General features: G+C 36.6%; 1 protein-coding gene across 2 annotated transcripts in view; it reads left to right on the top strand.

Moving 5' to 3' along the window:
* The window catches only part of LOC139131966 (NF-X1-type zinc finger protein NFXL1-like), a 100,063-nt gene that overhangs the window by 32,666 nt on the left and 53,854 nt on the right, over positions 1-13,543 (top strand). For both annotated transcript variants that reach the window (XM_070698300.1, XM_070698301.1), the window contains exons 12-13: positions 3,279-3,369; positions 7,399-7,519. In XM_070698300.1, coding sequence (XP_070554401.1) covers positions 3,279-3,369; positions 7,399-7,519 — 212 coding nt within the window. The remainder of the gene's footprint in view (positions 1-3,278; positions 3,370-7,398; positions 7,520-13,543) is intronic.

Genomic DNA, 13,543 nt, shown 5'->3' with positions numbered 1-13,543 from the left:
AGTAGGATACTAATAGACTGTGTTGGGCCCCTACCAAAAACAAGATCAGGAAATGAGTACATGTTGACAATTATGTGTACATCAACTCGGTTCCCAGAAGCCATACCACTGAGAAATATAAAGACAAAGACTATAGTGAAGCTAGCTTTAGTCAAATTTTTCACTTTATTTGGCCTCCCTAAAGTGTCCAGTCCGATCAAGGCTCCAACTTTATGTCTGGAATTTTTCAACAAGTAATGGATCAGCTAGGCATTAAACAGTATAGGTCATCCGCCTATCATCCAGAAAGTCAGGTGCTCTTGAGCGATTTCATCAAACTTTGAAAAACATGATTAGGACCTACTGTTTTGACACAGAGAAGCAGTGGGATGAAGGAATTCATTTTCTGCTCTTTGCTGTTAGAGAGTCAATTCAGGAGTCTCTTGGTTTTAGCCCATTTGAGCTTGTATTTGGACATACAGTCCGTGGCCCACTTAAGCTCGTTAAAGAGAAATTCCTATCAGACGATGATGATTGTCTGAATATTTTGCAATATGTGTCAGATTTTCGTACAAAACTCTCTAAAGCATGTGAATTAGCCAGAGAAAATCTTGAGTCATCTCAGCAGTCAATGAAAACCAAATATGATAAAAACACCTCAAAACGGAAGTTTGAACCAGGTCAAAAAGTTCTTGTTCTACTTCCAATTCCTGGCAAACCACTCCATGCTCGTTACTTTGGGCCATACCTAATTGATAAGAAATTGAGTGATTTAAATTACATCATAATAACACCTGACAGGCGAAAACAAAACAGCTATGTCACATAAATATGCTTAAGCCATATTTGGATAGGGATAATCCTACTATAACTCAGCCTGTCAGTACCGTCAGTTCTGGCCATTATGAAGATAGTGATACTGAAACTGACTTGAGTGAAAATACTCTAAACTCAAAGCTGGGCTCGGTCAAGCTTCAGAACTCAGAAATCCTGGAGAAGCTGGAGTCTACAAAGTTGGCACACCTCCAGCCAGAACAACAACAACAGCTGAAAGAACCAATCCATGAACATTTGTTCCAAGATGTTCCAACGAGGACAAACATCATCTACCACAACGAAGATGTCTGCGACAGTAATCCAGTGGAACAACATCCAGACGGACTGAATCCTGCGAAAGCGGAATATCTCCAGAGGGAAGCCAAGTATTTGCCGAACAATGACTTTATGAACTCGAACTCAGTAAAAATAACCGGACTTTGCCGTGCATACTTTATGCCAAATTCAGTGCCATTTCAAGTTTTCCAACAACAAATTGCAAGAAGATAGTCATGGGACATCCTGTTTGCTACTTTTCACACAAATTTAACAAATCCCAGAGAAACTACTCTACAATTGAAAAAGAGTGTTTATCTTTGATATTAGCTTTACAGCATTTTGAAGTTTATGTTACTTCTTCAAATCAGCCAATAGTGGTTTATATTGATCACAACCCTCTTGTTTTCTACAGAAATTTAAAGGCAAAAATCAGAGATTGCTTAGATGGAGTTTAATGTTACAGGAGTTTAATCTTGATATTAGACATATCAAAGGCAGAGACAATTTAATTGCAGACTGTCTCTCTCGTATTTAGAGTTTATTGTTGTTCACTTTCAAGAAATTTTATTGTTGTTCACTTTCAAGAACTTTACTTTAGAGTAAAACAAAATTTGAGTACTTAAATCCTTTTCAAGATTACATTTGTAAAAGAAAGATTTTTCTTTGAAAAATTTTCTTTTTTGAAGAGGGGTGTGTTATGTAGGTCATTTCCCCCACACTCATCATGACCTGAGTTCAATTAGTCTAGAACATTCTCAAGGTCACTGCCCTTGATGACCTCACAACCTTGAATTCAATTAGTCATGTTTGGAATGTTCTGGAAAGTTGATTAGTTGTGTAAGGGAGATAATTTTAGAACAGTAATTAGCATGTCAATAAAAGTTCTAGATTGTTCTTATATGCCTTTATAAAAGGGACGTGCACAGCTTCCAGTCAGACTTTTGGGATCGTGTCTCTTGTGTGTTACTATAAACTCCAGCAGTAGTCATTCTCAAGACTTTTCAAGACCTTCACTGTCAACGCTGGATTTATACTGTGGACTTTGTGCAGCTGCAAGCCTGCAAGGACTGTTCATTCATTCAACTGACTGTTACAACTCTGAGACTGGAGCTTTGCCGTCCCAGCTGAGATAAGTAGTCTGTACACTTTTAAAGCTTGTACTCTATCCCTGACTTAGCAATTATTTTTTTTTTCGTAATAAATTTTGTTTAAAACGTTAACTGCTGAGTTCACCCTTTTGTTCGTTTTCTCTGCACGTAACAATGGCAAAAGTACAATATACTTTGATCAATATGAATATATATTTCTTTCACAAAGGGAGCCAATACACTGTGTGGCTGCAATACTGCTATTTTAATTTTTAGCTCCCAACATTCTGTAATGATGTGGGGGTAGCTTGGTTCCATCTGCACTAGATGATAGACAATTATAATTCTTACTGTCAATTGGACTTTTGATCTTAATATGCTAGATTTAGTCACTGAATGGTTGCAACACTACAACCTTCATCAGCAGAATAACCCAATCTCAAGAGATCAGGTGTAGTGTTTGATGTCAGGGAGACGTAGCCCACAGTAAGTGAGGCTACTCACAATTCCCCTTGATTTGTTCACTCAGACTAAAGGCTTTTTCAATTTTATCAGTTTCTTAACAATTTTTAACTTACAATTTAAGTTAAGGATTATTTGTTAAAACTATGTTCCAAAATTATTGAATATGTTTAAAATTCAAGAGTAAATTTAATGAGAAGTCAATGTTTGGAGGTACTAAAAATTGCACACTTTTCAAGATAAAGTTATCAGCAACTAAGATGGTCTCATACCACCTGTGACATGCAAATTTCCTTTGTTACAAACATTAAAAAGAAATCAATACCCTTTCTTTTGCCAACACAGATGCAACTTATTCCCTTAGTTTCATTGAAAATATTGTGAATGGCTGTCAAAAATCTATGTCAACAAAATTACAAAATTGCTATCTCCTCCGCGGAAAAGGGGTTAATCTTCTCATTATTCACAGTGAGAAATCAGAAAATTATGATTATCAGAACTATGTTGCCAGAATTTTGAAATATGGCCTGAGTTGTTCTGTGTATAGAAGAAATTTGCTTCAGTTCAGTGAGTGATCTCCATATGTACAGATCATAGAGAATTTATGACATTGTCTTCAGAAGTTGTTGATAAAATTTCTGTCGTTATTTTCAGTGTTGTGATTGGAACTGTCCAGGTTGTGAGCAGCCCTGCAATAAATCATTATCTTGTAAAAATCACAAATGCCCATCAAAGTGTCACCAAGGTAATAAATAGTATAATTTTGTCACTTATTTTTTTTCCTCTGGTTTTTCAGCAAATGGCAAACATGTTCATTGTGCACATCATTTTGTATTTATGTACAGGTATCCACATGCATCATTTGTAATACATGTATATAGAAATAAAAACTTGTATAAATAAGAATGTTAAAGAATTTCAATTACTGCAAGTACATCAATTGTCACTTTTCTTTGAACAAGATCTTAATTCATGTGCTTTTGCAATCTCACAAGTAAGATTGTGTACTACCATAGATTGAAGTGACTGTGATATATTGGACAATGTGCTAAATCACTGATGTGTCTTTAGATATGTGATAAGAGTTCCTAATTTGCATATTTACTGATCTTTCCTTGATTGACTTGACCAAACTTGACGAAACTTGCTACGTACCATACATTGAAGATACTATGATAGAGCATTATTTACAGTCATTAAGCATTTTCACTTCAGCCAATTCCTAATTTGAATATTTTATAACTTTCGTGATTTGGGATATACCTGGATTAACTTGACCCAAGTTGGTGAAACATGGCAAAAATTTAAATTCACAGACAACTGGAAAAATATACTGAAGCAATATATACTGAAACACGTGAGCATTTTCATTTCATATCTGGTTGGTCACAAAATCTTTTTCTGTAGAAGCGCTCGTCCCATTGCCTTAAAATTTGATATGCATGATCCTAGGGTTGCCTTCTGTCAGATGATTCAAAATTGTTGAAAATTTTCATATTTGTATTTTTTGGGCATTTTTTTCCCATATTTGGTCAAAAAATCATGTTCTCCCAAAGTTCTTGTTGGATTGCTTTGAAACTTGATAATCTTGATCCTAGGGTTGTCTTCTGTCTGTGGTAGAGCAGTTGACAGTCACCCACTGTCTGTGGTAGAGTAGTTGACAGTCACCTACTGTCTGTGGTAGATTAGTCTACAGTCACCCACTGTCTGTGGTAGAGTAGTTGACAGTCACCTACTGTCTGTGGTAGAGTAGTTGACAGTTACCTACTGTCTGTGGTAGAGTAGTTGACAGTCACCTACTGTCTGTGGTAGAGTAGTTGACAGTCACCCACTGTCTGTGGTAGAGTAGTTGACAGTGACCCACTGTCTGTGGTAGAGTAGTTGACAGTCACCTACTGTCTGTGTAGAGTAGTTGACAGTCACCCACTGTCTGTGGTAGAGTAGTTGACAGTCACCTACTGTCTGTGGTAGAGTAGTTGACAGTCACCTACTGTCTGTGGTAGAGTAGTTGACAGTCACCTACTGTCTGTGGTAGAGTAGTTGACAGTCACCCACTGTCTGTGGTAGAGTAGTTGACAGTCACCTACTGTCTGTGGTAGAGTAGTTGACAGTCACCTACTGTCTGTGGTAGAGTAGTTGACAGTCACCCACTGTCTGTGGTAGAGTAGTTGACAGTAACCCACTGTCTGTGGTAGAGTAGTTGACAGTCACCTACATCTCAGTCTGCACGATAACCCGGCTTTTGAGGTGTGGCCGGTACCATTGATTTGATTGGGTATTGTAGGGTGATTGGCATGTGTGACATCATGTCAGAAACCATTTTCTTTCATGGGTGGGTTCAATCACTAAGGTATAAATAACAATTGATATTTGTTATCACATGAAGATATTTTACAATAATTTGATATTATTTGTAATTTATTTAATTAAAATAACTATTTTCTTGATGATTTGAAGACGTTGAGAACCTCAGTATGCACGTGTTCTATGACAGTTAAATTTCCCACCCTGCGCATAAATGGTTGACACTTCGACGAGAGTTGACCGCTGTCGATGCTATAACATCAAAACATTAGAACAAGAAACTCACACGGTTCTTAAAGTTACGGATCAAATTTAAAGCTAATTATCTCTCTAGAGTAGAAATGAAGATAGGTACAAAATGGCTTTGCTGGAACGAAACTAGATTGAAAGGTCTAAATATAGCGATCACAAAACTTCCCGACCGGTTCAACTACCCGTCGACTGCATGCCGTATTGTCAAGATTCGATGTCTAAACACCAAAGAGCTGCTGTTTAGCCCCTGCTGATGTGTACCACCCCCAAAGAGTACTGCCACGTTTATAGAAAGCTACAAACTATATGCGTCTGTTTTTATTCACAATGACTGAATCCTGTCTCAAAGCTGTCATCAATATAATTCCTGACGGGCAGTGTGTGGATACCGGGATACGATCATCGTTAACGTTGCATGGGCATACCACAGATGATCGTTGACACTCGCTGGAAAATCGACCGCTAGGACTATTATTTTGTTTGGTTTTACAGAGAGTAATGGGCTGTGGTACAGAGATATCGACTAATTACACACATTGGAAGGTAAATTGCCTGTCGGGCAGTGACGGGCAGCAGTATGACCCTTTGATCGAACACTTGCAACACTGCCTGCGATCGCAGACGTAGACCAGTTGTGAGATCGACAGAAATTTTAGTTGTCAGGATTTTTTCAACAAATACGGGCTACCAAAAGTTTACCTCTGAATGCAGTTGTAATTAGCAACCTCTACTACAGAAAATGTACTCATACGCTGACCAGTTATTCCGTATTGTGCAAGTTTCAGAAGTTTCGTGTATTTCGAGTGGCTCGCCGGTGGAATGAGCATGCACAAGCGAGTAATACACGACAGCTCATTATGCATGACCTCATTATGTCTAGCCTCTCAACCAATAGGCGCAGCTTTGAGATGTCATGTGATACTATTCATGAGCATTTGTTTACAACATATGCGATTTTCCCGCCACGTCGTTAGCCTGGGTTTTCTTGATTATCTACGCCTATTTTACCTTATTAAGGCATAGCTGATGAGTCATACTTTGAGGGCAATAATAATCAGCTAAGCTGCATTCAAGAAAGTGGTAAGGGATTGGCTAGTACCGCGCTTCGCGCCCTTACAACTTGGATTTGACATGTGTCAATCAATGGTTTTCACTGCAAGTTACTCGAAATCGTGTCAATCAGAGCAATTACCGACGAGGGGGCAAGCCCCCGATGAGTAATATGAAGCTGTATGTTGCCAGGAGTAAACCATTGCCGATTGGAGAGGTTTGCATTAGTCTGACGGTACTTAAGGTGGAACATAATCGGCTTGAAAATTTTAGGGTTTTTCATTGTTTCGCTCAAAAGTTAACAGTGCTGAGAACACATTTTAATGAACCACAGTAACGATTAATCATTTTTAAACAATTAGTAATACCTAAAGGCCTTACTTTTCATACTAAATTGTCTACATGATTTTTAGACCAAAAATTACAAAGTTCCCAAGAGAGGTCATGTCAACCCCATAGAAAATGTACCCTCCATTTCTTCGTGCAGTGAGGTCACCAGCCGAGCGGGCGGGACTTTAGCACCCGTTTACTGTATTGTGGAAGCTATGCTAAAAGTGACACTTGTAGCCTTTTTCAAGCAGCGTCGTCCTCAACAGCAGGATTATGCCACAAAATTGACAAAATTTTCATATTTTGCCGTATATTCACACACGTGAATTCGCTCCATTTCTGCCAACGATCGCGTGCCTAGTGAACCAGATGACTTTATTTTACGTTTACATTGACAATGGGGTGCGTTTAATCGGCATAGTTTGGCGATTGTGTCTTTAGACCAAAATTACAAATTTTGAAAGTTAAGTTCGTTCAAAATCAACTCATTTTAGCTATCCGATTGAAAAGTGATGAAATTATATTTTAAAATATGTATATTGCCAAAATATTTGTCGACAATATATTCAGACCTATAGCCGACACTTACCATCTCAAAAACAGTGAAAATATATCTCAGTTTATGAGAAAACCACGTCTTTATTTTGGCGATATTGCTTGCTTTTGTTTACTTTCAATGACGCCACTGAAAGACGCCATTCTTGCCTAGATTACCCGTCATGCAATGGTACCGGAAAAGCCCGGTCATCGTGCAGACTGTCTACTGTTTGTGTTCATTGAGATGGAGGCAAGAAGGAGTCACAATCACTTTACCACTTTATCAAATTGTTTGTTTTAGGTCTTTGTTATCCTTGCCCGTTGACTGTTGATATTTCCTGTCGGTGTGGAGACACAGTCATTACAGTTCCATGTGGAAGAGAGAAAGTAACCAAAGCACCTAGATGTAAATTATTGTGCAGGTAAGTCAGTATAATACAATACATGTATTCCAAAGTGACACTAGGACCCTGGCATCTTTCAGGTAATGAGCTTGTAACGAAAAAGTGGAATGTTCAGGATTTTAAAGTAAAACTCTTGGAGTGGATGAATTTCAATGATTATCACATAACATAGACCCAGTTATCCCTATAGTATGACGTCACACTATAGGTATATGACTACGATGAATCCATATTCCACATGTGGTGGATATGGGACCCGGACTACTTTTAAAACGTAAACAAACAATCAGCTGTTCAGTTCAGAACTTATTTTCAAATCCCTGAAATGCAAAAGTGGGAGGGTAATGAAACATAAGGAAATATGGAGTATTAAAATATATGTGTAGAACACAAAATACCGTCGATACTAAAATTTTTATGAATTTGTGTTTCTTCGTCGTTGATTTCGATTGAAACGCTTGATTTCTACACCACTGACATTTTAACGGTATGTTACGGCATTTTGTGTTGTCTACCTCGTCAAAATTGCCCTTCTGGATGTCAATCAAACAACATAATAAGCATAGCCGATAACCCAAGACACGTACCAATCATCCCCTACGCAGTAAGAATGTTTTCTGAAGCAACATGGACGGTTTCAAGTTCAACATCACGATCAATGCCGCCGCGGCAGTCAACCAGTCGAGCCCCCGGGGCGAGCCGATGAAGCGAGTGTACATTATTTCTGACAGCAATGACGATACTCCGGACTTGAGACTCATCAGAAGAAACGCTATATTTTTCAAGAGCGACGAGTTCACAATGTTATCAGTGCACTTAAAGGTGCAAGCTATTGCTTTGTCTATGCTGTTGCGCACCACGTTGTATTGTACCGTGTTGTTGAACTTCCGTCGTCTCTCGTCTGAGCTAAGAAAGACTTGTTGCTTGTATGTTGTCTTACCGATTGAGTCAGAGCCGAACACTGTTCTTCATTATATTTAAACATGCTCATTTTATTCGTAAAATATTAAACATACAATTGACAATTTCGTAAAACATAATAATTGTTAATTTTGAAAATTTCATACAAACTTTGCAAAGAAGAATTATTTGAATGATGTTCGAATATTGACAAAAATAACCCGTTCTCGCCAGCCGCGGCTGAGTGTCGCGACGTCCCGCTTGTACGTCCAATAATTTTATGAATGAATTTTCACTAAAATTGATGTTATAGTAAGTACCAAATAAATACCTTGCATTAAAAATCCATAGTCTTTCCTATTTCCGCTTGATTCGCACAGAAAAAACCCTACGAGAGACGCTAATTATCCATAGGAGCAGCCCCGACATGTTGAGCTGACCACAGTCAAGTCAGCTGTGACCCAGCCACGACCGCATAACACAAGCGTATGAATTCTTGTAAAATACTCCCTCTCGTTTTTTTCCCAGTAATTATCATTCCTGGAAGGTTTATTCACAGAAAACTTGGTCTATGCATGTGATAAATATATAATCTCCCCATATTCCTCACTCGTGTATCTGCGTCGCTGACTCGTGATTCCCCGTGTAGCGGCCGTATCCCCCCTCGCCTACGGCTCGGAGGGATACGGCCGCTACACGGGGAATCACTCTCGTCCGCGACGCAGCCACACTCGTTCGGAATACGGGGGATTATATATAATTATCACATAACAGTGATCAACAAAACTAACATGACATGAGAATTTTTTGATACATAGATAAATGGGAGATGTCTCGCCCAAAGACTATAAGTGAACAGCAGTGTTATAACACATGTATAAAATGTGCATCATCCATAGTAATTGAACTGAATTGAGAAAAAAATTACAATGAAATTATAAAAGATAAAAGTAAGAAATTTTTTTTGCATTCTGTAAACTCCTTCTTTAGGCAAATTCTAGAATTGTACTTGAGGAATAAATTACGATGAAATTATAAAAGATGAAAAAATAAGCAAGTTTTTGCATTCGGTAAATACTTTCTTTTAGGCAATACTATCTCAGTCTTGTTCATTCTGAAACTTTTGTGATTGATAATTATAATAATAATAATGGCCTATAACTTGATAGATTGAATTACCATTTTTACAACTCATTATGTCCACTGTTACGTCATATATTCTTAGCTCTCATTTGGTATACCAAAGAGAGCTTATAAGGTGAATCAGTTCATTTGCATCTCATTTACATGTTGTCTATGTGTATGTATGTATATATGTATGTACGTATGTATGTTTGTATGTCTGTTAGTCCGTCCAGATCAAAAACTCCTAAACCACAGCAGCTATCGTCTTAGTATTTGGTATATAGTTACAAGACAAGTTACGTCTGATTCCACCTCGCAGAAAATTCAGTAAAGCATATGGCCAGAGAGCCTTTTCAGTGTGTGCGCCATCGTTGTGGAATATGTTGCCTGTAGAGATTCGTACTGCAAGAAATGTTGAGTCTTTTAAACGCGGTTTGAAAACCTATCTTTTTAATCTGTTTATATCAGTGATTTGTTTATGCTTTGCGGTACATTTCTTCACCACGCAGGACTGCTCGTGTGGTGCGTTTTATCCCTGTCACTTGTATTTGTAAAATCGCTTTTTCTTTTGTGTGTTCTGTACAGCGCACTGTGACGTATGTGTAGTATGTTTTTCAAGAATTTTTAATAATAAATAATAATAATAATATATAGGTGCACCCAGGGTTGTAGGTTCCTTTCGGTATTCTAAATTAGGTGTGTACTACTGTGGATGAAATTTGCATGCTTGTATTTTTTGGGTAATTTTTTTAGTTTTTAGTAAAAAAATTTTTTTTCTGAAACAGCTTGTCCGATTGCTTTGAAAGTTGGTATCTATGTTCCTCGGGATGACCTCAGTCAAATTTGTAAAAATTGTAGTAATTTTTTTGTATTTGTAATTTTGGGGCAATTTTCCCAATTTTTTGTCAAAATTTTTTTTCTCCAAAAACTACTCATCTGATGCCTCTGATATTTGGTATGCAGGTTCATAAGGTTGATCAAAATGTGATGTATTCAAATTCTTATGAAATTTGCAATTTTGTATTTTTTGGGCAATATTTGTCATTTTTGGACAAAAAATGTATTTCTCAAAAATACAGGTTCCTAGGGTTTATCTTAATATGATACATTGAAATCAGGATGAAATCTGCAATTTTGTATTTTTTGGGCAATTTTTCCCATTTTGGTCAAAAAATTTGTTTCACACAATGTACTTTTTTAATGGCTTTGATATTGAGTAGATATATTCCTATTTACGATATCAATTTAATATGTTCAAATTATATCTTCTTCAATTACATATTTTTGCAGCTATATTTGCCATTTTGGTCTGGCTAACCTGAAGTGGGCTGTCAAAGATTTCCTCCTTCATCAACATGTGTCACAAAAAGTTGTTCTCTACAAAAAGGAGTTCTATCAGCTGCCAGGTCACTTGTTTTAAATATTCAGAGAAATATCTTCAATTTCCTATTTTTGTGAAGCTTCCTAATTTTTAACGGAAAAAAACTTACAGAAATAGTCCACTGTATTGATTCCATAACTTTTTTTGGTTGTGTTGATGTGAACAAAATTAATAAATATTATTTTGTGAAAAGATTTTCTTGTTTTTGGCAATTATACCTACAGGAATTAAGAATACATAATGTGGTGATTTAGTGAGCATTTCATATGGTAGACTGTATTTGGTGTTAAAATGTGGTAAAAGAATCATTAGAAAGCACAGTTGAAGGTGATTTAAGCAGGTTTGGTTTTGTGTATATTCCAAAATGCTTTCAATGTTGTTTGAGAGTATCAAGGTTGTAAATAGCTCATACACTTCCTGTCATTATATCTCGTTATGTAAACATTGTTGATACCAAAGGGTGGACCATTTGATATCCTGTTGGGGGAATCTGGAAGATTGAAGATTCCAAGCTAATGTCAGTGACAAACGAATCTGCCAGAAAAGGCTTGACTAAAAGAAAAGGTGGAAGAGTGGGAAAAAAATCTTCAGTGGATCAAGTAGAAAATACTGCTACTTCATCAATCTTTAGACCCCCAGAATATCAAATGGTCCACCCCCATGTCTTTGTGCACACATTTCACAATGCACTGTATCTCAGTTGAAGATTCCAAGTCAGGTCAGGATTTGACAGGAATAGTCAAGTTCACCACAGTTAAAATTCTTAAGTTGATCTAAGTGCCATCACCCTTGTGACATATTGGTTTTATAAGTTATTCCAAAAGTGGATGCACCAGTTGCACTGGAAGAAAACAATATATTTACTTTTCCCTGTAGGATTTCTGAGTTAATGGTTGTATGTTGAAATCTCTCCATGTATCTGGTGTATGAGCAAAATGTAAACATTGGTTGCATGTTAAGCATTTCAGTCAAGGTTATCTGTTGTTCATGAAAATCAAGAAAAGGTAGCTGTTTGCCTGTATTTGTGTACACATACTGACTTGCGGGTTGATTGTATTAAACATTATCACATAAGTAGAAAGAGGACAAGAAACTAATCAAATTGATGTATAATATTCACCCTGAGTGCCAGTATATATAACTATTTAATCATTACATCCAACTGTTTGTTGTATCTTTATCACTGTCCATGGGCCAAAGCACACTGAGGAGCCAATGTCATCATAGCCAGTCTGTGTATGTCAGTCTGTCTGTATGTCCATCCATTCACCAGTCTTTCTGTAGACCAAGTTTGTGGAGCTCATAACTGAATAATTTCCACATTAAATGTGGCCAGCTTTGGAATGCTTAGATGGTTATCTATAATCCAATGGAATCTTGTAGGCGTAAATAAAAGATTAAGAAAAATAATATTTTTCATAATCTGAAAGTTATATTGATAAGAGAGTGATTACTTTATTATTTGGTTCGTATGATAGGAGGAACAATGTATGTGATATTTTGATTGAAAAGCATAAAATTCATATATATGTATTTTTGAATTTTTTACCAATTTTTTGTCAAAAGTCTTGTTTTCGAGAGTCGCATGTCAGATACCAGATGTCAAATTTGGATTTTAAGTTCTACCATATATCAAAATATTGATGAAATTTGTATAAGTAAATATGAGTGAATTGGAAGACAGAAGTTTGCTGTGCAGCTGACACACTGTTTTACAAATAAATTAGCATGGAGCTATCTATATGTTGTGTTTAAAAGAAGTTTTGGGGTACCACTTTTTGCATGTTTTATTTTTTTAAAAATGCCAAATATGATATTCTTGAAATCCCTGGTCCAATTTTACCTGTGTATTTGTGGTAGATACATGTACATGCTCAACTGCAAATTAGTATTTGTTCAAATGAAGTCAGTGTTACTAAAACTGCTAATGAGCAACAAAAGTGAAAACTTTGTGAAAATCTCAATAAACATTTGTCAGATTTATTTATTTATTTATTTTTATTTATTATACTTCCTCACTGGCATTCAAAGATAACAAGACTGAAACATGGACACCCAAAAAAATAATAAAACAACTATACTACAAGAGAAAACACATACAAAGTCGAGACTGAAACAGAAGCCAGTAAATGGTTAAGACAAACAGGTGTCGGACACCTCTAGAACTGTCCCACCATACATCAAAAATGAAAAAAAAAATGAAAGGACAACGACAATCAGATAAAATGGTCATCAAACATTCACATGATAAAAACAAAAACAAAAACAACATGTCAGATAAAATCTCACACAGGAGCAAATTACGTTGGATGGCAACTGTGACAGCTGCATGTTGTTATCCATGTACATGTGTCAGTGGAATTGAAATGAGTTTTAAATTTCTGCTGATAAAACAAATTCACTTTTGATTTAAAAAGAGATAGACTCTCTGAAGATCTGATGTGGGAATCCAACTGGTTCCATAAGGGAACAATTCTGTTAAAATAAGAACGTGTAAATGATTCTGTGTGGCAGGAATGAGATTTGAGTTTTAAATAGTCGTTACTAGATCTCGTACTGGGATAATTGGAAGTGGAACTATAAAAAGAGACAAAGTCATCCAAATTTACATCACAAAAACCATTAAAACACTTATA

The sequence above is a fragment of the Ptychodera flava genome, chromosome 4 (genome assembly GCF_041260155.1).
Source record: "Ptychodera flava strain L36383 chromosome 4, AS_Pfla_20210202, whole genome shotgun sequence".
In the NCBI taxonomy this organism is placed as follows: domain Eukaryota; kingdom Metazoa; phylum Hemichordata; class Enteropneusta; family Ptychoderidae; genus Ptychodera; species Ptychodera flava.
Note: the sequence above shows the minus strand (reverse complement) of the source record. Positions and strands in the feature narration are given on the sequence as shown.